This window comes from Rhinopithecus bieti, unplaced genomic scaffold, assembly GCF_001698545.2.
Source record: "Rhinopithecus bieti isolate Rb0 unplaced genomic scaffold, ASM169854v2 scaffold_2432, whole genome shotgun sequence".
NCBI classification, from domain to species: domain Eukaryota; kingdom Metazoa; phylum Chordata; class Mammalia; order Primates; family Cercopithecidae; genus Rhinopithecus; species Rhinopithecus bieti.
In genome coordinates, this window is record NW_016804136.1 from 2088105 (window position 1) to 2110533 (window position 22429).

At 41.5% G+C, this 22429-nt stretch overlaps 1 protein-coding gene across 1 annotated transcript in view; it reads right to left on the reverse strand.

Annotated features, from left to right (window-relative positions):
* Nucleotides 1–4609, reverse strand: part of EHHADH (enoyl-CoA hydratase and 3-hydroxyacyl CoA dehydrogenase) — an 81122-nt gene extending 76513 nt beyond the window's left edge. Inside the window, exon 1 of the mRNA XM_017866348.1 lies at nucleotides 4467–4609. Within this exon, the coding sequence (XP_017721837.1) occupies nucleotides 4467–4540 (74 nt within the window). The 5' untranslated portion in view covers nucleotides 4541–4609. The remainder of the gene's footprint in view (nucleotides 1–4466) is intronic.
* Between the last annotated feature and the right edge of the window lie 17820 nt (nucleotides 4610–22429).

Consider the following 22429-nt stretch of genomic DNA (forward strand, 5'->3'; position numbering starts at 1 on the left):
TAACAAAGGTACAAAGAAAAAGTGATGTTGAAGTTGAGAAGGGTGAAATGACTTTCAATTTTTCATATTGGTAAAATATAAGAAAATTAAATGAGAAACAGTCTAGGAGCTGTGGCAGGGGCTGTGAGTTACCTCAAATATCCATTCCTCTCCGTCTTCTTCATAGTATTAAAACACCTGGTTTTTACTTGAATATATGTGATAGGGTTTTGGCTCTTAATCCCCACCAAAACTTCATTTTGAATTGCAATCCCCACATATCAGGGAAAGATCTGGCGGGAGGTGACTGGATCATACCAATGGTTTGCCCCATGCTGTTGTTCTATGAGGGAATTCTCAGGAGATCTAGTGGTTTATAAGTGGCAGTCCCCCCTGCACTCACGCCTCTCTCCTGCCACCTTGTGAAGAAGGTACTTGCTTCTCCTTTGCCTTCCGCCATGATTGTAAGTTTCCCCAGGCTTCCCCAGCCATGTGGAACTGGCAGTCAATTAAACCTCCCTCCTTTATAAATTACCCAGTCTTGGGTATGTCTTTATAGCAATGTGAAAATGGACTAATACAAAAATATGGTTGCCCAAAAGAAAGACTACATTTTCCAGCCTGCTTTACAGTAAGGTCCGCACAAGGAACTAAGTTCTAGCCAATGGGATGGAAGCATATTTGGTATATGCAACTTTTGGGAAGGGTTCTTAAAGATTTGGGTATGCTTTTCCCTTTTTCTTTCCTCCCTACTCCTGGCACCAATGATGGTTAGATCAGGAGCAGCCACCTTGGATCAGGAGATAGAAGCTATGTATTGAGGATGGTAGAGCAAGAGATAGACAGAAGAAATAATTGAGGCCCTTGTTGATTGTGGAGCAGCTGTATCATTCCAGGACACTGTCGTGAGAGAAATTAGCTTTTTATTGTCTAGTTCACTATTATCTTGAATATTGTGTCAGTGACAGCCAAGCATAATCTTAGATAAGAGATAAAGGCAAGATCGTGGAAAGATAGGGCATGTAGCAGATTTTGCCAAGTTTTAGTATATGAGGAAGTCATCCACAAAAGAGATAGCTAAAACCAAGACTGAATGAGTCTACCAATGGAAAAGAGAGCTGAGGTCTGATCCTCTGGATATATCTTCATTTAAGAAGTGGGACAAGCTCAGCAGCGTGATTCAGGAAGTGAGCTCAAAGTCACAAAGACCAAGAGAGAAAATTTGTGAAGAAGGAGGGGATTAATAAGTACCAAGCAACCGAAGAGAATCTAGGGCAAGTGGTGAGGAACTGCTTAAAAGAAAAATCACAGAACCAGATTCCAATCAGTTTTGCCTTGGAATTCCAAGTATTCTGGGTAAAATCTCTGTTCTTTAGTATACAGGGTTAAAAATAAATTTTAAAACAAAACAAACAACAACAAACTTCTGTAAAGGCCATATTGTTAAGACCAATAACTATGAGTTAAAACCCAAGCAATAAAAGGATACTTGCCCTTGTATATAATGGTTCCCTTTCACCTAATTACTTTTCACCTCTTAACCTAGATGAAATCAGACAAAACCTCTTGCCTTCAGCTGGTTAATTAGAAGCCAAATCTGATCATGAAAAGCAAATTCAGAACCATTATATAATCAAAAAATCCAAAAGGCACACATTTCCTTCTGAATAAACAATGCCTACAAAACTAGCCAAAATTAGCTCAATCAGTGCCACTGAGGAGAAGAAACCAGCTTTTCCTATTTCAACCAATCTTCCTTTTATATTTATGCTCATAATTTTGCAAATATCAAAAACAGGAAAAAAATGAAAATAGCTATAACAGATACACACTTTACTAGATTCAAGCTGACAGAGAGTCACAGCAATGTAAAGGCCACAGAAGTTACGAAATTATTTTCTCCTGTTAATACTGTCAGGCATAAGGAAATAGAATCTGGAGTAGAGACAGCATTTCATGACTACTGACCAAAACTCTTCAGCTTCTTTGACTATAGGAGGTCTTTCTTTTTTTTCAGACAGTTTGTTTGTTTGTTTGTTTTTTAACCAAACGTCATCAAATCAAGTTTGTGGCTTGTGACCAGGATTTTTTCAAAGGAAAGAGAAAATAGACTATATCAAACAATACACCAAGTAAGGATAGGTTTTGTTTTAGGAAACTGTTTTCAGTTACGTGTTTGTATGTGTGTCTTGAATTGCTATTAAAAACGTGAGCTTTCTTAGTCTGTGGATCATAGTAAAGCAATAGTGTGAAAGCCATTGTTCTGGGAGACAGGCCTATTAATCAGGCATGTCCTACGCTTATAAAGGGGGCTGGTGTTTATCTGAATGGAAGCAAATATGGCTGCTAAACTAGCAATGAAGGATTTAAACTATTTGTTTTGGGGAAAAAAATTACATATATGTGTGTGTTACACTCAAGTAAGAATCTCTCAATCAGCTAGGAAGAGACACCTTCCCATATAAAATGAGAAATAGGAAGCGGAAAAGGAAGAAAGGGAGGAAAGAAAGAAAAGTGTAATAAAAAAATTGAGGAATCTATTAAACTTGAGGAACTCCTAGGATGTACATTTCTACCTAAAAAAAAGTTCAGAAGACAGACGAAAAAGGGCAGAGAAGTACTTATTCCCAAGTGGAGAATATCTTCTTGATGAAACTGAAGTGAGTCCTGAGTAGCAGGGACTGTTGTTAGGGGCATGAATAGGTCTTCTGACTAACAGGAATGATAACCAACATCTGTTAAATGCCACTTTATAATTTCCAGCTGATTTAAACTTCACAACTTTATGAAGTAGGCCCTAACATTTCTCCTCCAAAGGGGATGGGGGTGGTACAAGCGGTTGCATGGGTGGGCAGGGAGAGCAGGTTAAATTCCAGAAACATTTGAAACAGTTGTCAGAGGCTAGGCACGTGGCTCACGCCTGTAATCCCAGCACTTTGGGAGGCCGAGGTGGGTGGATCACGAGGTCAGGAGATTGAGACCATCCTGGCCAACACGGTGAAACCCTGTCTCTACTAAAATACAAAAAATTAGCTGGGTGTGGTGGCGCACACCTGTAGGCCCAGCTACTCAGGAGGCCGAGGCAGGGGAATCACTTGAACCTGGGAGGCAGAAGTTGCAGTGAGTCAAGATCACACCACTGCACTCCAGCCTGGCCACAGAGCAAGACTCCATCTCAAAACAAACAAACTAACTAAAAAATAAAAAAGAACAGTTGTCAGAAAACATTCCTAGTCATGAGTATTAGAGTATGGAACTTTTCCCCCTAAGGTCCTAATATCTAGCAATTCTAATCAGTATACAGACCCGTCCAAAATGGACAAGTAATCAAATTACTTACGTTTTTCTTTGTCAAAACCAACATAACAGATATTTTGCTTTTTATTCTGGGAATGGCAAGTTAGTAGACATGTCATCCTTATGTGATTTTAGTCCTGCATTTTTTTGGCATTATTAAATGTAATAACTCATATTGAATTAATATTAATACTAATGATAAATCTGATGACAGTAGGATTTTTAAATTGTATTAAAATTAGCAGGTCTTCTCATTTCAGTCTCTTTGCTTCAGCAGCATGTGATAAGAATTTTGACCAAAGACCTTTCTCTCTATGCTTTATATATTCTTGGTAAATTATGATTTCCACTAATCTTATTCCCTGTGGATAGGTAATTCTTCTTCAAGGCTGATGTATAACTACTTTTTTTAAGAGATGTAGAATGACCAAACCGAACAACTTCATTACTTTTCAAAAGAGCAACATTGATGTCACTTTTTAATATTTTAAGTGCACCACACAAGGCAAATACTTCCCAGTGAGAAAAAGAAGACAAGGTGCAGTTTTTCAGAAAACGTCATTACATAGGGTTAGTCTGATGTGAGTCTTCCTCGGAAGCACCAAAGTCCTGAGGTTTAAACAAATCAGGAGAAATAATTTTGCGTTTCTGGACCAGGGCACAATTCTGCTTTAATCACTGCGCTGGCATTAGTGGGACTTTTATTATTATTTTTAAATATTAAACCATTTTATTGCCCTATTCCGAAAGCCTTTAGCCAAACATTGTAAGGGCAGCCTGGACTCAAAGTTGGGGAGTGAGATTGGATCAAAGTCCAACATCAAACTAAGTTAAGACCTTTGGATTAGAAAGTCGGCCTGCAAAGCCAAAGTTGCAAGTAAGCAGGAGGACTCTGCATGAAGGAACAGGTTTAGGCGGACTCCCTAAGTGCTGATCTGTCTCAGCCTCAGTTTCTTTATCAGTAAAACGGGGACAAGAGTTCTCTGCGAAGATTAACCAAGCTAATCTAGGTTAAAAAAAAAAAAAAAAGGAAAAAAAAAAAAGAAAAAAAAGGCTCCTGGCATGTACCAGTTGCTCAACTCTGAGTGTCCTTCTCGGTTTAAACCAGCCGGGGAGAGTCAAAGCCTCCGGAGCCGGAGAGCGGGTAAGGCCCGCACCGTCTCCAGGCTGGAGGCGACCGAGCCCGTTACCTGATCGCGTTGACCGGCGGGTTTCGGAGGCGGATCAGCGCCAAGGCGTTGTGCAGCCGCGTATACTCGGCCATGTTTCTTCTATCACCGAGGGCACCTCTGCCTCTCGCCGCCAGGCAAAGCCACTTTTCCGGGCGCGCCCGGCCCCCAGAGGAGGGACGCCGGCTGGGCCAATGCGAGCCCGGGCGCCGCCTCCCGCCGCGCCTCTTCCCACCCAGCCCTCCTCTCCAGAGACCCCACCCCGCGCTCTCCAGACGCTTGTCGCTTTCTCTTTATTGACTCCCATGCTGCTCCCACCACAAGGTACAGCAAGGAGAATGATGGAAACAGGTGTAATTGCCGGCAAGCTGAAGTTTGCAACCCCTTGGCCCATAGGGGCTGGCTACTGAGGACAAGTTCTGAGTTCGCTGAGTCGGGCAAGTTGTCCGCATCGCGGTATTCATCTTCATGATCTTTCTGAACAGGGACAGATACCTGGGGCCCTGACAGTTATGTGATATTGATACACATCTGGAACACATAAAATACACATTGTTCACTTCACCTAAATGAGTAGGGTACTAATAAAACAGCCTTTGCAAAAATTCTAACAGTGAGAAAATTATGGCAGTGAAAGAGATCTGATTTAACCAACCCCATCTTACCTTTAGCTGCCCTTAATTATTCCTGAGCTCAGGTCAAGTTAACTTTGGGAGACATTTAGTTTATAGTTTAAATGATAATAGCCCTTCCCCAAAACTCTACTGCCTTTGTAAAGCTTAACTGAGAGACCACCAGGCTAGGAGGATAGAGGAGTGTGAATTCTGTCTGCTAAGGTGTAGACATAGACTATTGCCAGCCATTATTCCGGAGACCACCAAATAGACAACCCCCATTTACTCCTGCAGATAACATCACTATTGTAGAACCTAAGTTTGGCCTTTTGAGGCGTTTTTTTCTGTTTTTTTGCATGCCTGACACTAATGGCTCCATCTGGACCTGTCCACCGCTCTTGCGGCCCCACCCACAAGCAACTCAGCACAAGAGGATAGCTTCAACCCCCTATGATTTCATCTCCAACCCAACCAGTCAGCACTTTCCATACTCTAGTCCCTGCCCACCAAACTACCTTTGAAAAACCCCTAACCTACTAGACTTCAACGAGATTGATTTGAGTAATAACTCCATCTCCCATGTGGCGTGGCCAGCCTCACATCAATTAAATTCTATCCTTACTGCAATACAGTAGTCTTCTTGAATTGATTTTGTTTGTGCAGCAGGCAAGAAGAACTCATCCAGTGATTACACTAACATCAAACAAATACTTATATAACATTGTTACTAGAGGAGGGTCTGGACTGCAAGTTGTCCAGGTTCTTGGTGTTTTGAACAAAGAATTGGACAAAACACACAAACAAAGCAGGAAAAAACAAAGCAACAGAAGCAGATATTTATTGAAAACGAAAAGACACTCCACAGGGTGGGAGTGGGCCAGAGAAAGAGGTTCAAGGGACCTTGTTACAGAATTTTTTGGGGTTTCAATACCCTCTAGAGGTTTCCCATTAGTTACTGGGTGTACACCCTATGTAAATGAAAAGGACCAAGTAAAGTTTCAAAGTCATTTACTCAGTGTACACCCTAGGTAAATGAAGAGAATATTTTCTGTCATAGCTGAAGTGTTGCCATCATTTGATTTAGTTCTAGGAAGTCCTTAGGTTCCCTGCCTCCAGGCCATATTCTCCTGCCTCAACATCACTTTTTTTTTTTTTTTTTTTTTTGAGGCAGAGTCTCACTGTGTCACCCAGCCTGGAGTACAGTGGCGTGATCTCGGCTCACTGCAAGCTCCGCCTCCCAGATTCACGCCATTCTCCTGCCTCAACCTCCTGAGTAGCTGGGACGACAGGCACCTGCCACCACGCCTGGCTAATTTTTTGTATTTTTCGTAGAGATGGGGTTTCACCTTGTTAGCCAGGATGGTCTCGATCTCCTGACCTTGTGATCCGCCCGCCTCGGCCTCCCAAAGTGCTGGGATTACAGGTGTGAGCCACCACACCTGGCCCTCAACATCATTTTTATTTGTCTTACAATCACATGCAACTAGTGAAACTGTTATGGGTGGAGGGTGTCCAGGTTCTTGGCATTTTGACCAAAGAATTGAAAATGCAAAAACAAAGCAAGGAAAGAATGAAGTAACAAAAGCGGAGATTTATTGAAAATGAAAACACACTCCACAGGGTGGGAGCAGGCCTGAGCAAGTGGCTCAGTGGCCCAGTTACAGAATTTTCTGGGATTTCAATATCCTCTAGAAGTTTCCATTGGTTACTTGGTGTATGCCCTATGTAAATAAAGGATGATGATGGTTGGGTGTGGGGGCTCACACCTGTAATCCCACCACTTTGGGAGGCCAACGTGGGCAGATCACAAGTTCAGGAGTTCGAGACCAGCCTGACCAATATGGTGAAACCCCATCGCTAATAAAAATACAAAAATTAGCCCGGCATGGTGGCACATGCCTGTAATTCTAGCTACTCAGGAGGCTGAGGCAAGAGAATCACTTGAACCCGGGAGGGGGAGGTTGCAGTGAGCTGAGATCGTGCCACTGCTCTCCAGCCTGGCAACAGAGCAAGACTCCATCTCAAAAAATAGAAAAAGAAAAGAAAATGACAATTTAAATGTTTAAATGGCCCATCAGGTAGCCAAATATACCTGAAGCTTTGATTGTAAACCAAACATTGATTATAAACTATTTTAGCAATTTATGAATTGGCACACCAATATATATTTAATCTGGATCATTTTATCTTTTCCATGATGAGTCATGGAATGCAGAAACTTTAATAACAAAAGCTTTAAGGACTCAGGAAGAACAAAGTGGCCATCTTGGTTCTCCATGAGTCCATACTTAACACTAGACTTATGTCCTCTTGAATACGAGTTGTTTCTCCAATTTAGGTGCATAGCACTGATAACTAATGGGTTTTCATAGCTAAATTTGACTTAGACCATGGAGTTCAAATGACTTTAAATAGTGATAGTTAAAAACACTATTGACAAGGAGATTTGTTTATTTCTGTGGTCTACAATAACGTAATAATTATGATTGATAGCATATACTCACACATATTAGAATTTTAGAAATTCCATACAATTTTGGAACATATATTAATATCATTTACTAACATATAACCTGAAGATTAAACATTATTTTTTATTTTCACAGTGCTTCCCATGTAACTAAACATATCAAATAATCCTGTTTATCTCTCTTTTGGATGGTTCACGGGCCTGATGTAGCATCTCAAAATTTGAGGTCAGAAAAGACAATTTTGAAGCTGCAATTTGATTTTGGGAAGCTTGTTAAATGTTTACAAAAATTTACATTTCCATGCCTTCTTATAATCTTTTACCATTCATTCAACCAGTTTGTACAGAGAGGGGCCAGAAGTCCAACTGGTAAGAAATTCTTATCCTATTGCCGGCATGTCAGGTTTCTGAGTTGTCTCTCTGTGAGCAGCCCTAGTGACCCTGCTCAACTGTATGCAAACAAACACATTGTCGTGAATTAAGAATATTCACAAATAATTTACAGATTTTGAAGAAATTGGGCAGAGAGAGAGAAATATGACTCAAGTTCTATTTACAAAAGTATACACTTAAAGTATTAGGAAGCCTAATATCCAAAAAGTTAGTTTAAGGTTAAAAAGCTTACTGTGCTCTGGCCAGGCACGGTAGCTCATGCCTGTAATCCCAGCACTTTGGGAGGCTGAGGAGGGAGGATCACGAGGTCAGGAGATCGAGACCATCCTGGCTAACATGGTGAAACCCTGTCTCTACTAAAAATACAAAAAATTAGCTGGGTGTAGTGGCAGGCGCCTGTAGTCCCAGCTGCTCAGGAGGCTGAGGCAGGAGAATGGTGTGAACCCGGGAGGCGGAGCTTGCAGTGAGCTGAGATTGAGCCACTGCACTCCAGCCTGGGCAACAGAGTGAGACTCCGTCTCAAAAAAAATAAAAAAAAATAAAAAATAAAATAAATAAAGCGTAATGTGCTCTGTCAATTCCTGTGGGCTTGACAAAGGTAGCCTAGGAATTGCAGATAAATGGAACAAATGATGACTTGGTAGAAATGCATAGAAAATAAAATAACTATTCACAGAACCAAATAAAAGCCTCCCACTAGAAACTTAAAAGACAAACAATAAAAAATGGTTTTATAAATATGTGACCACAAGCAAAGTCCAGAGGAGAATAAACAGCAAACAAATGAAAATTAGAAGCAAAAACAAACAAACAGGAACCCAACCCTAAATTTTTCCTACTCAATCTACCCTGGAGGCTACAGTGTTACTCACGGCTTCCAAACACCCACATAATGAATATTTTATTCCTGATACACAATTCAATATCCTTAAGTCCACCAATATCACCATACATCCTACACAATCAAGAAATTCACTCTAGGCACATGACCAATAAGTACTCCAGTTCCAGCACTATCCATGCAAAACAGTAAACGATGTGAAGCAATGCATGCATGTACATGAAACTTAGCTCCATACTTAACTGGCTTCATGCTTAAGTATATTAAAAAATATACTTATATTTCTTATTTTACTTTAATTAAGACTAAGAGCTCTAACTATGAAATGTTAATTAGCCAAATTTCTCCAATTTTCTATTAGGTTTTAAGGAATACTTTATTATGTAAACTTTTTTTTTTTTCACATCTCTCTCCCCTACTTACTGGTTCCTTACTACATTGTTTCATAAATAACCTTTTCTTTTTTTTTTTTTATTATACCTTAAGTTTTAGGGTACATGTGCACAATGTGCAGATTTGTTACATAGGTATACATGTGCCATGCTGGTTTGCTGCACCCATCAACTCGTCATTTACATTAGGTATATCTCCTAATGCTATCCCTCCCCCAGCCCATCACCCACCAACAGGCCTCACTGTGTGATGTTCCCCTCCCTGTGCCCATGTGTTCTCATTGTTCAACTCCCACCTATGAGTGAGAACATGCGGTGTTTAGTTTTGTGTCCTTGCGATAGTTTGCTTAGAATGATGGTTTCCAGTTTCATCAATGTCCCTGCAAAGGACATGAACTTATTTTTTTATGGCTGCATAGTATTCCATGGTGTATATGCGCCACATTTTCTTAATCCAGTCTATCATTGATGGACATTTGGGTTGGTTCCAAATCTCTGCTATTGTGAATAGTCCTGTAATAAGCATATGTGTGCATGTGTCTTTACAGTAGCATAATTAATAATCCTTTGGGTATATACCCACTAATGGGATTGCTGGGTCAAATGGTATATCTAGTTCTAGATCCTTGAGGAATCACCACACTGTCTTCCACAATGGTTGAACTAATTTACACTCCCACCAACAGTGTAAAAGTGTTCCTATTTCTTCACATCCTCTCCAGCATCTGTTGTTTCCTGACTTTTTAATGATCACCATTCTAACTGGCATGAGATGGTATCTAGTTGTGGTTTTGATTTGCATTTCTCTGATGACCAGTGATGAGCATTTTTTCATATGTCTGTTTGGCTGCATAAATGTCTTCTTTTGAGAAGTGTGTGTTCCTATCCTTTACCCACTTTTTGATGGGGTGTTTTTTTCTTGTAAATTTGTTTCTTTGTAGATTCTGGATATTAGCCTTTTGTCAGATGGGTGGATTACAAAGATTTTCTCCCATTCTGTAGGTTGCCTCTTCACTCTGATGATAAGTTTATTTCACTGTGCAGAAGCTCTTTAGTTTAATTAGATCCCATCTGTCTATTTTGGCTTTTGTTGCTATTGCTTTTGGTGTTTTAGTCATGAAGTCTTTGCCCATGCCTATGTCCTGAATGGTACTGCCTAGGTTTTCTTCTAGGGTTTTTATGGTGTTAGGTCTTACATTTAAGTCTTTAATCCATCTTGAGTTAATTTTTGTATACGATGTAGGGAAGGGATCCAGTTTCAGCTTTCTGCATATGGCTAGCCAGTTTTCCCAGCATAATTTACTTAATAGGAGATGCTTTCCCCATTGCTTGTTTTTGTCAGATTTGTCAAAAATCAGATGGTTGTAGATGTGTGGTGTTATTTCTGAGGTCTCTGTTCTGTTCCATTGGTCTATATATCTGTTTTGGTACCAGTACCATGCTGTTTTGGTTACTATAGCCTTGTAGTATAGTTTGAAATCAGGTAGTGTGATGCCTCCGGTTTTGTTCTTTTTGCTTAGGATTGTCTTTTAGATAACTTCTGAATTAGACAAAACTATTCTTTTTCTCATAAACAACACAACTTTTTCAGGCACATTTTGTATACAGAATTATGTATTAACTAGAATTCTTATCCTTGGTAACCTAAAACTTTAATGAAATCCTAAAAAGCAAGAAATCCTGAACTATCAGATATGGACATTTATAGATAAGAACAATTACACAATTTTAGAAACTTACTTCCCCATATCACAAACCTTTCTTAATTGGAAATGACCCAGATATTCAATGAACATCCAAAATAATTTTAAGATTTTAATTTACATAAAAACTTTCCCTAAAACATTTATTACATTCACTGTATTCAATTCATTCATTTTTTTTTTTTTTTTTTTTTGAGATGGAGTCTCACTCTGTTGCCCAGGCTGGAATGCAGTTGTATGGCCTTGGCTCACTGCTACCTCCACCTCCCAGGATCGAGCAATTTTCCTGCCTCAGCCTCCCAAGTGGCTGGGGTTACAGGCACCCGCCATCATGCCTGGCTAATTTTTGTATCTTTAGTAGACACAAAGTTTCACTATGGCTGGTCTCAAACTTCTGACCTCAGGTAATCCGCCCACCTCAGCCTCCCAAATTGCTGGGATTACAGGTGTGAGCCACTGTGCCTGGCTAATTCTTTTAGTTTTTTAACAGTTTATCTAGATTACTTCTGTAAACTGAGGTATTAGACATTATCATTTAAAGTTAGTTGTTTCCTTGTTAACCATGTTTTTAATAGCCAGTGAACATCAGGTGCTCACCCAAACCTAAGTAAGAGCCTCAAAGTTAAATATATTGGTATTTTTACCAGTAACTCAGAAGATTTAGCAAACAATATTAAATTACTCTCATTTGTCAAAAAAAAAAAAAAAAAAGGCACTCAAACCCAGATCATTTTGTTTTGGCTGGGTTATAGTTTTATAACCTTCTATGTCAAACACTGACATCTCAAAGTGTCTAGCGAAGACAAACAAAATCCAGACCAACATGTATGCTGACAATTCTGAAGGCATACCTATTTTTATTTTATCAATAATTTTAAAACCAATTTGTTTAGTAACTTATACTTAAGTCACATGAATTTGAAATTGCTTAGATTTATTTACTTAATATATGAGTGCTCTTTTACTTATAAGTCAGTTTGGTAGACACATCATATAACAATAAGTGTACATACAAATAACCACATCTAGACATGTATATACACATACACACACAAAGATCCAATAGCTTGGAATCCTAGCCATGAAATAGCAATACAAGCTTGCCAGTTTTTCTTTGTTTGCCCCAATATGTAATACAATGCTGTGAACCAAAATTTCAGGTAAAGCGGTTCTCACAGCAGTTTGATATTTAAAGGCCAAACCTCCCCAGATTCCAAAGAACACTGGGGCCAAACAGCACCAAAGGAGAACTTCACATACTAACCAGTCCTGACCCTGCTTAGAACAGCAGCCCAAAAGCCTGGATACATGCAACTCCATTCCACTTTTCCGTTCAACAGGAAACTTCAGATTTTTTTTTTTTTTTTTTTTTTTTTTTGAGACGGAGTCTCGCTCTGTCGCCCAGGCTGGAGTGCAGTGGCCGGATCTCGGATCACTGCAAGCTCCACCTCCCGGGTTTATGCCATTCTCCTGCCTCAGCCTCCCTAGCAGCTGGGACTACAGGCGCCCGCCACCTCACCCGGCTAGTTTTTTTGTATTTTTTAGTAGAGACGGGGTTTCACCGTGTTAGCCAGGATGGTCTCGATCTCCTGACCTCGTGATCCGCCCGTCTCGGCCTCCCAAAGTGCTGGGATTACAGGCTTGAGCCACCGCGCCCGGCCACAAACTCCAGATTCTAAACAATATTGGGGCCAAACAGTATTGCAACTGCCAGAGAAAATTCTAAGCAGGTAGTACTAGACCTCAGAAACTCTGCTGAGGGTGTTTCCTTTGGAGAGGTTGAGGTCTGGAGGATCCCCCGGGGTACCCCCTTTGGGGTCCAATCTGAGTGTCAGACATCTTTGACCTTAGGTGGGCACAGATACCACTTTGCATGTTTTCCTTCCAGAGGCAATGCCCTACTCTGAGCTTTCCTTTGGTTCATGGGTATAATTCCTGACTTTTAGCATCCTTATAATTTGATAAGTCTGTGCTTTCCCATGCTTCCCATTCCACTAAAGTGATAGCCATGAACTGTAATGATAGGAACTGGAGGCTAGGTGAGTTTCTCTTCTCCTCAGCTGAGTAGGGTAAGGGAAGAATTCAGCATAAGAAAAAAAGGGTTGGCCAGGCATGGTGGCTCATGCCTGTAATCCCAGCACTTTGGGAGGTCCCAGCTACTCGGGAGGCTGAGGCAGGAGAATCACTTTAACCTGGAAGGTGGAGTTTGTGGTGAGCCAAGATCATGCCACTGTACTCCAACCTGAGTGACAGAACAAGACTTTGTCTCAAAAAATAAAAATAAAAAAAGAAAAGAAGGTTGAAGTCACCTGAAACACGTGCAAGTTCACCCCGAGTTGCACCACACATAGTTAGCTATAATTTAAAGGGAATTATTTATAATAGTCTTTTAAGATTGGTCCCGTATATTAAAACAAGATTTTCCTAAGGTATTGATTTGCTCTTACTGAAATTAGAAAAAATTTTACTTTAATTTTATAATCTATTTCCTTTAGTTTTATTATTTTATTTATTTTTCTAGAGACAGAATATCACTTTGTTGACCAGGCTGGAGTGCAGTGGCACAGTCTTGGCTCACTGCAGCCTCCGCCTCCCAGGTTCAAGCAATTCTCCTGCCTCAGCCTCCCAAAGTACTGGGATTACAGGCATGAGCCACCATGCACTGTAATTAAAATTAAAATTTAAAATTTTAATGTTTAAAAAATTGTTATTTATGTATTTATTTTGAGATGGAGTCTCACTCTTGTTGCCCAGGCTGGAGTGCAGTGGCATGATCTCAGCTCACTGCAACCTCCACCTCCCAGGTTCAAGCGATTCTCCTGCTTCCGCCTACTGAGTAGCTGGGATTACAGCCATGCACTATCATGCCTGGCTACATTTTGTGTTTTTAGTAGAGATAGGGTTTTACCATGTTGGTCAGACTGGTCTTAAACTCCTGGCCTCAAGTGATTCCCCCGCCTCACCCTCCTGAAGTGGGATTATAGGCATGAGCCACTGTGCCTGGCCTAACCTATTTCTTTCTTTCTTTTTTCTTTTTTTTTTTTTGAGATGGAGTTTCGCTTTTGTTGCCCAGGCTGGAGTGCAATGGTGTGATCTCGGCTCACCACAACCTCCACCTCCCAGGTTCAAGCGATTCTCCTGCCTCAGCCTCCCGAGTAGCTGGGATTATAGGCATGCGCCACTATGCCCAGCTAATTTTGTATTTTTATTAGAGATGGGTTTCTCCACATTGGTCAGGCTGATCTCGAACTCTTGACCTCAGGTGATCTGCCTGCCTCGACCTCCCAAAGTGCTGGGATTACAGGCGTAAGTCACTGCACCCGGCCCACCTATTTCTTTTGAAAACTCAGAATCACATCTCAGAAGTTCAGCTTTTGCCAAGTCTTGCTGTTCTCAGCATTTTTTCTGCTTGAGAAGGCCTGAGATGATCTTTCCTTCAGCAACACTTGTTGCTGGGTTCCATGGTTCTCTTCCATGACCCACAGCTTCTAACAGAGCTCACTGCATGGCCCAAGGTTCCATTCCTTGGAATCTGTGAGGAAAAGAACCCCAGGTGAGAGAACAAAAGGCTTGCTGCCATCTTGGGAGCGGCTGCCACCATCTTGGGAGTGGCCTGCCACCATCTTGGGAGTTCTAAGAACAAAGACCCACCCTGTAACACTGGGAGGCAGAGGCTGCGGTGAGCCAAGATCATGCCATTGCACTCAGGCCTGGGCAACAAGAGCGAAACTCAGTCTTTAAAAAAAAAAAAAATCTGAGATTTAAAAGGGTTAAGGTTTTTACATCCATTTAACTTTCTGTATTGCCTTTGAGGTCTTTTAATTATCACTTATCACTCTTGGTTAAATGTATGATTTATTTTACAATAACCTGTGATTCTGTTTTAATCAAATGGTTTGAGCCTGTTTACATCTTAAACAAATGCCCTCAAAATCAAAATCCTAAATTAAGTCTGTCAGTCTTATTACTGGGGCTTATTAAGGCTATAAAAATTAATTACTGCAAGGTGGTAGAGTCTTTCTCCAGCTTCTAGTCAGAGCGTGAACTCCAGTATCACCACCTCAAGCCTGATAATTACATATACTCAAAGAAAACCAGTTAAAGGACTCCTTCTTGTCCCCTTAAAAGGGTCCTTATCAGGTGTTATTAACTTATCCTTGTGCTAAGTTACAGGGCTTTGACTCCTGGGTACACACATCTCATCTGAAGAAGACATGGAGTCCTGCCAGTATCTGACACCAAACCCAAGTTAACCAAAGCCTTGACTTTAGACCTGGACAAAAGCAGCAATCAAAGTAAACCGCTTCATTATTATTATTTTTTTTGAGACGAAGTCTCGCTCGCTCTGTTTCCCAGGCTGGAGTGCAATGGCTCAATCTCGGCTCACCACAACCTCCGCCCCCCAGGTTCAAGCAATTCTCCTGCCTTAGCCTCCCAGGTAGCTGAGATTACAGGTGCTTGCCAGCATGCCCAGCTAATTTTTGTATTTCTAGTACAGATGGGGTTTCATCATGTTGTCCAGGCTGGTCTCGAACTCTTGACCTCAGGTGATCCGCCCACCTCAGCCTCACAAAGTGCTGGGATTATAGGCCTGAGCCACCTCACCCAGCCATAAACTGCTTTTGTGAGACACAGGGACAGACCTGTATTCAAAACATTAAAATTCATTTAATAATTTTGCCTTTATCTGAAATTATATAATTTTTTCTATGCCTTGATACTAAATAATTTAAATGTTTGGCTACCTATGGGCTTCCTTTCCTATCATTCTTTAGAATTAGGCAAGGCCTATGACCTTTTGTTTAAAACATTGCTAATTTTTAAATATTTTATTTTACCTACAGAATTTAAAACTATTAAATCCCTCCAGGTGGCCCAGGGACTATCACATGAGATTGTTGGGGCTGGTCCTGAGGGATAAAATTAATTCAGACCCTCCTAATTGAGGCCAGGTGCACAGATGCCTGTGCAGCTGGAAAAAAAAAAATGCTTGTGTTTTGTATAGTTAATTGCTAAAGCCAAGATTACAATAGTTCAATGCATAGAATTTATAGAAAAGTCAATTTTATGACCTTGCCTTTTGGCTTTGGATTTTGGCTCTTAGGTTGCTTAAAGGGGGTTTTAAGGGTTGATGAATGCCTATCCATCTCCATTCCCATCTGGCCTGTAATGTTTCATTGGCTATAAATCTTTTGACTCTAAGTCCCTTGCCACAGGGTTCCCACTGAAGGACATGATGGACCCGAGGCAGGTAGCAAGTCACCCCGGCATCGATATGGGACAAAATAAAAGCTTGGCTATCGATGCTGCCTCTTTCATACCTTGACAAAAAAAGGAAACATATGAACAAAAATAAAATCCTAAGCTCTCCAACAGAATGAACACCCCTCTTGGCCAAAAGGAATTGAAAAAAAAAAAAAAAAAAACTTGAAAACACTAGTTCAGGCCATGAAGGAAGTGGGGGTTGGACACACCTCGCTATACTCCCCCCACTACCCCTTAGAATTCAGGCACAACTGACCAGCCTTAATATTAAAATAGAGCTTATAAGACTGACAGATTCTTCAAGGCAATAAAATATCAAATTATAAACAGAATCTAAGACTATGCCAAGGAAGGGTTAATTCTCTACCCCAAGGTAAACAGTCGTGTTTCTTCCATGTTTGTTCAATATACATGCATCAGGACCACTTTCATAAATATTCATAGCTTCCCTGTTCAACCAGGAGACTTAGTCTTATTAAAAACTTGGAGAGAAGGATTCCCTGAAGATCAAATTTAACCAAAACGGAAGGGCCCCTATCAGGTGTTGCTAAGTACCCCAACTGTTGTTAAATTCGAGGGAGTCACTAGCTGGGTACACTTGTCAAAGAGTAAACCTGTTTCTTATGAGGCCCCGCAGGGGCACTTGAGAAAGACACCATGACCTACATTTGTGAACCCCTAGGACACCTAAAGCTGTTGTTTTGCAAATAAACACATAAGTAACAGCCTTAGTCCCTCCTGCAGGTACTCCGCTTTCTTAACAACTCCATCCCGGCCGGGCGCGGTGGCTCAAGCCTGTAATCCCAGCACTTTGGGAGGCCGAGACGGGCAGATCACAAGGTCAGGAGATCGAGACCATCCTGGCTAACACAGTGAAACCCCCCCGCCCCCGTCTCTACTAAAAATACAAAAACTAGCCGGGCGAGGTGGCGGGCGCCTGTATTCCCAGCTACTTGGGAGGCTGAGGCGGGAGAATGGCGCAAACCCGGGAGGCGGAGCTTGCAGTGAGCTGAGATCCGGCCACTGCACTCCAGTCCGGGTGACAGAGCGAGACTCCGCCTCAAAAAAAAAAAAAAAAAAAAAACTCCATCCCGTACAGATTTGTACCCCAATGGATATCTATGGCTATGTGGTCACCCACTCAATCAGCCTATAAAATAACTTGTGTTTCATTTGGGATCATAAAACACATGACTATCAGGGTATTGATAATGTTTGGTTCCTGGATCAATGTACAATAGGACAAGCAGAGACCCTAACATACAATTATATAATATCACTCACCTGAGTGCTATGCCAGGAGGCAATCAGCCTTATATTGGCTAGGGTTGGAGCTGTCATCGGCTTTTTGGCCCCATGGGGCAACTTTTCATTAAAAGCGCCCTCCCAAGTCTCACTTAGTTTTTGCCCTTCCTAGGACTTTTGATGGCTATCTTGTTATTACTAATCTTTGGCCCTTGCTTGTTTAACGTCTTGGTGAAATTTGTGTGGTCTAGATTATAATAATCTCATATAAACATCATGCTGGCACAAGGCTTCTAACCTGTCCTATCTTCTGAGTTGGGAAATAAAGACATCCTGCCCCTGCCCCTTAGATCAGGCATCCAGATATTTTTTACTCCTCCTTTACCAGGCAGGGCTATGCTCATAAAATCAGCAGGAAGAAGTTACAGAAGAATGATCTTGTCCTTCATCTCTCCTTAAGATTAAGGGTTCTCTGATAAGTAAAGGGAGGATTATGTTAAGGAAATAGAAGCATGTGAGACCCAGGGTAACACCATTTTAAAATCAACTCCATCTTAAAACTAGCAAGGCACATCCTTTGCCAGTCATGACTAGTAGTCATAAGATGTTTAAGGATAAGGAAACAGCTTAATAATGCCTGCAAAGACCAGTTCCCAAAACAGTGGGTCACATGACCCCACTAATGAAAGACAGGAGACAGTAAACAACAGGTCACATGACCACACTGATAAGAAAGGGGACAGTAAAGAAACCAGCCTAAACCAGCTAGAAGCAAGATGGCAAAAAAGCAACCTTCAGTACTCATTATATGCTAATTATAATGCATTAGCATACTAAAAACCACTCCCATTAGTGTCATGATAGTTTACAAATGCCATGGCAATATCCAGAAGTTACCCTGTATGGTCTGGATGGGGGAGAAACTCCCGGTTCCAGGAGTTCCCAGAAAATTCATGAGTAATCCACCCCTTGTATAGCATATAATCAAATAGCTATAAAATAGCCAGCTAGCAGCTCCCTCAATGCTACTCTGCATATGGGGTAGCCCTGCTCTGCTTTTGGAGCAGCCACTCTTTTACTCCTTTACTTTTTAATAAACTTGTTTTCACTTTACTCTATCGGCATGCTCTTTTTAAATTTTATTTATTTTTATTTTTTTAATTTTTTTAAGATGGAGTCTCCCTCTTTTGTCTAGGCTGGAGTGCAGTGGCGCCCTCTCGGCTCACTGCAACCTCTGCCTCCTGGATTCAAGCAATTCTCCTGCCTCAGTCTCCCGAGTAGCTGGGGTTACAGGCACGCGCCACCATGCCTGGCTAATTTTTGTATTTTTAGTAGAGATGGGGTTTCCCCACATTGGCCAGGCTGGTCTCAAACTCCCGACTTTCAGATGATGCACCCGCCTCGGCCTCCCAACGTGTTGGGATTGCAGGTATGAGCCACTGCTCCCAGCCTGTCGGCTTGCTCTTGAACTCTTTCTTGCATGAAGCCAAGAACCCACTTGGCCTTGTGAGCTGAGCCTAAATTTGGGGATTTGCCTGCAACACTACTACCGTAACTGGGTCACTTGAGATTTTCAGCACCCCAGCATTTTTTAGTGACTAAAATAATGAGAATTCTGATCAGGACCTTGCTTGTTTGCTCATGTTAACCACTTGCTTTTTGCCCAATATCTGTTTTTCCCACAATGTAACTATAAACTTCTGATATACTGTTTATTTGTCAAGTGGGAGGAGATAACTTCAGGGTCACAAAAGGTGTTTGCCGAAGGAAAGAATGCATTGAAAGTTATTGCAACCAGCTGCTGACGCCCAAAACTCTGGCTGTTCAAGGTGTTAAGTGGGACTGAGGAAACAGACTTTTCACTTTGATTCCCTAAAACTCCCCCTCCTTTATTCCTCTAGCCACATAAAAATTCCCTGCTTTTTCCTTTTGTTAACATGGATTTGAGAGATCTTGCTTTCCTACCTTGTTGCTTTGGCCAAATAGAACAAACCTTCCTCTATCTCCGAACTGCTCTGTGTCAGTGTTTGGCATCAATTGCACATTGGGTACAAGAGCCTGAATTTGGGCTTCTACTAGAAAAGTACTGACTGCCGTGAAGCCCTGGTAACAAGTAGCAGTGAGACCCCATTTGATTTAGCATGGACAACTGCCTCAATGATCAATGACAACGTCTCGATGACAGCCAATCATGAACAGTCCTAAGCACATGCTGCTGAGTATTGACAATCAACAACAGCCTCATCACAGCAATCAGCTTCTTACAGGTGAGATATCAATCTCTAACACCTCTACAAATTCGCTGATCCCTGAACTCCACTGTGCTCTAAAACTCTAAGTGAGACCAACAGCTTGTTCTGCTTGGAGAGACTGTGCACAGCCGGCACAGTTCTCCCTTACTATAGTAAGCAATAAATTCAGTAATCTTGGCCGGGCGCGGTGGCTCAAGCCTTTAATCCCAGCACTTTGGGAGGCCGAGACGGGAGGATCACGAGGTCAGGAGATCGAGACCATCCTGGCTAACACGGTGAAACCCCGTCTCTACTAAAATACAAAAAATCTAGCCGGGCGAGGTGGCAGGCGCCTGTAGTACCAGCTACTCCGGAGGCTGAGGCAGGAGAATGGCGTAAACCCGGGAGGCGGAGCTTGCAGTGAGCTGAGATCCGGCCACTGCACTCCAGCCCGGGCGACAGAGCAAGACTCCGTCTCAAAAAAAAAAAAAAAAAAAAAAATTCAGTAATCTTGCTTCAGATATTGGTCTTTAGAGGAACACCCTGCCAGGGTGTTCTAGCAACTTTGAACATCTCCACAAAGGCTAAGTAGGCAAGGCTTCACAGCTCTGAATAGCCTGAAATTCCTCCTGGAGCAAGGCGAGATAATGAGCATGGTGTGGAGCCACTTTGAGGCAGCCTCTCCTCTGTCTGGTAGGAGTCTGTCACGGGCCATTTCTTATTTATCCTCCTAGTTTCAATTGAATACAGAACTTTCTGCCTTGTGCCCCCACCTAAGGGTTCAGCTGCAAGCTTCTGTGAAGATCTATAAAAATGCTTGATGGTAGTTTTGGGTTGGCACTTAACAGGGCAGGGACTAGGGTGAGGCAAGAAAGACACCTAGTGGACAAAACTGTGGGGGCACAGTAACAGGGCTGTGCAATGCTGATCCTGCTCTGCTCAACAACAGAGCAACTCACCATTCCTGACATCTGTCATCTGGTTCCTCTGTTTGGTGTCATGCTGTGAGACTAGGGATACAGGGAGCTGACGCCATGCTGACTTTCTTTTGCTGTAAATACTAAACTGTCTAAATCCATTTGGGCTTCTTACTTGCTGATTTCATAGAAGACAAGCCAATTAAGCAGGTGCTACCATGCTACTGCTTATAGACTGCTTGACCACTTTACAGTCTCCTTATCATTATGATCTGATATATTCTTAAATTATCTTCTCATTTAATTTGTTTCAGTAATTGCTACTTAACAGGATGCTGGTCCTCTTGGCTAACGCACTTCCACGCCATTTTCATGTTAGTGCTTTTGCTTGTTAAATGCGTTGGCTGGGCTTCATTGTTATCATTATGTCATTATATCCCTAATTCACAAAAGCAGATCAGTTAGTCAGAAGTGGTTCATTACAGTTAAAAACAAAGATAAAAGAATGGAAATGCTATAACTTAGCATAATGCCCAGAAGGCAAACGGTGAGCTGGATTTCAAAGCAAATATCGAGCTTTTGCTGCTAGAACATGCAAATCTATTGTCATAGGAAGAAGAGAAATGGCTATCTAAACCCAGCTTTCCCTGCAATGGTGATCTATTAGCCCAGGAACCCAGGGTGCGCATGTGAAATTTCATTCAATAGTGACATGAAGCCATCAAAATTGACTTCTCTGGTAAACCAATCAGGTTTTTCTGGAACAAACAAAATAATGTTTTCCAGTCTGGGTGAGTAAAGACTATTAATGGAGCAAGAAATAAATTTGAGTCTGTTTGTTAACAAATTTTACCATACCCTAAATGGGCATTGGGTATACTCTTCCAGGGTGAAGTTGGCTGACATTCAAGGAAAAAAGCTACTCACATAAATGTTTTAAATGAGAGATAGAATGGCCGGGCACGGTGGCTCACACCTGTAATCCCAGCGCTTTGGGCAGATCACCTGAGACCAGGAGTTCAAGACCAGTCTGGCCAATATGGTGAAACCCTGTCTCTACTAAAAATACAAAATTAGCTGGGTGTGGTGGCAGGCGCCTGTAGTCCCAGCTACTCAGGACGCTGAGGCAGGAGAATTGCTTGGACCCAGGAGGCGGAGGTTGCAGTGAGCTGAGATCGCGCCACTGCACTCCAGCCTAGGCGACTGAGTGAGACTCTGTCTTAAAAAAAAAAAAAAGAATGAGACATAGGATAAAAATAACTTCTTCACAATACCAATATGAAAGTTGTCAATCTCAAGATGGAGTCACTCATGTCAAACCCAAACAAAAAAAGTCAGGTTAGAAAGGGAAAGCCCTCCTGCACACATGCCTATGATAAGAACTATATCAAAGACTCTCTGAAAGTCTCTTATGCACATTTGCCTGTAACAAGAACTTTTGCCAAAGACTTTCTAACCTGAGTCTTGCTTCATGAATCACAGGGACAGCTAGCCAAAAGGGCAAGAATGCTTGCCTGGCACACTGTCTCCACTAATAAACTGACATCATCTTCTGTGATAAGCCACTGTAACCAATGTTCTCTTTGTTTCAAAACAAATTATGTGTACTTCTTTTGCCTTTAAAAGTTTCCCCTTACCTCAACCTCCTCGAATATGCCCACAGTTTACTATGGCCCCGGTGTCCTGGATTGCAATTCCTCTGCTTATTCCCAATTAAACTCAATATTTTTAGAGTCTCTCTGCTGGTTTCTTAGGTTGACACAAAGAATATCAGTAATGACGATTTATATAATTTCAAGTGGCTTGTTCAAGTGTCAAGTGTTGAGCCTTGGAGATATGCATATATTCATTATATATATATATATATATATATATATATATATATATATACATATTTTTTTTTTTTTTTGAGA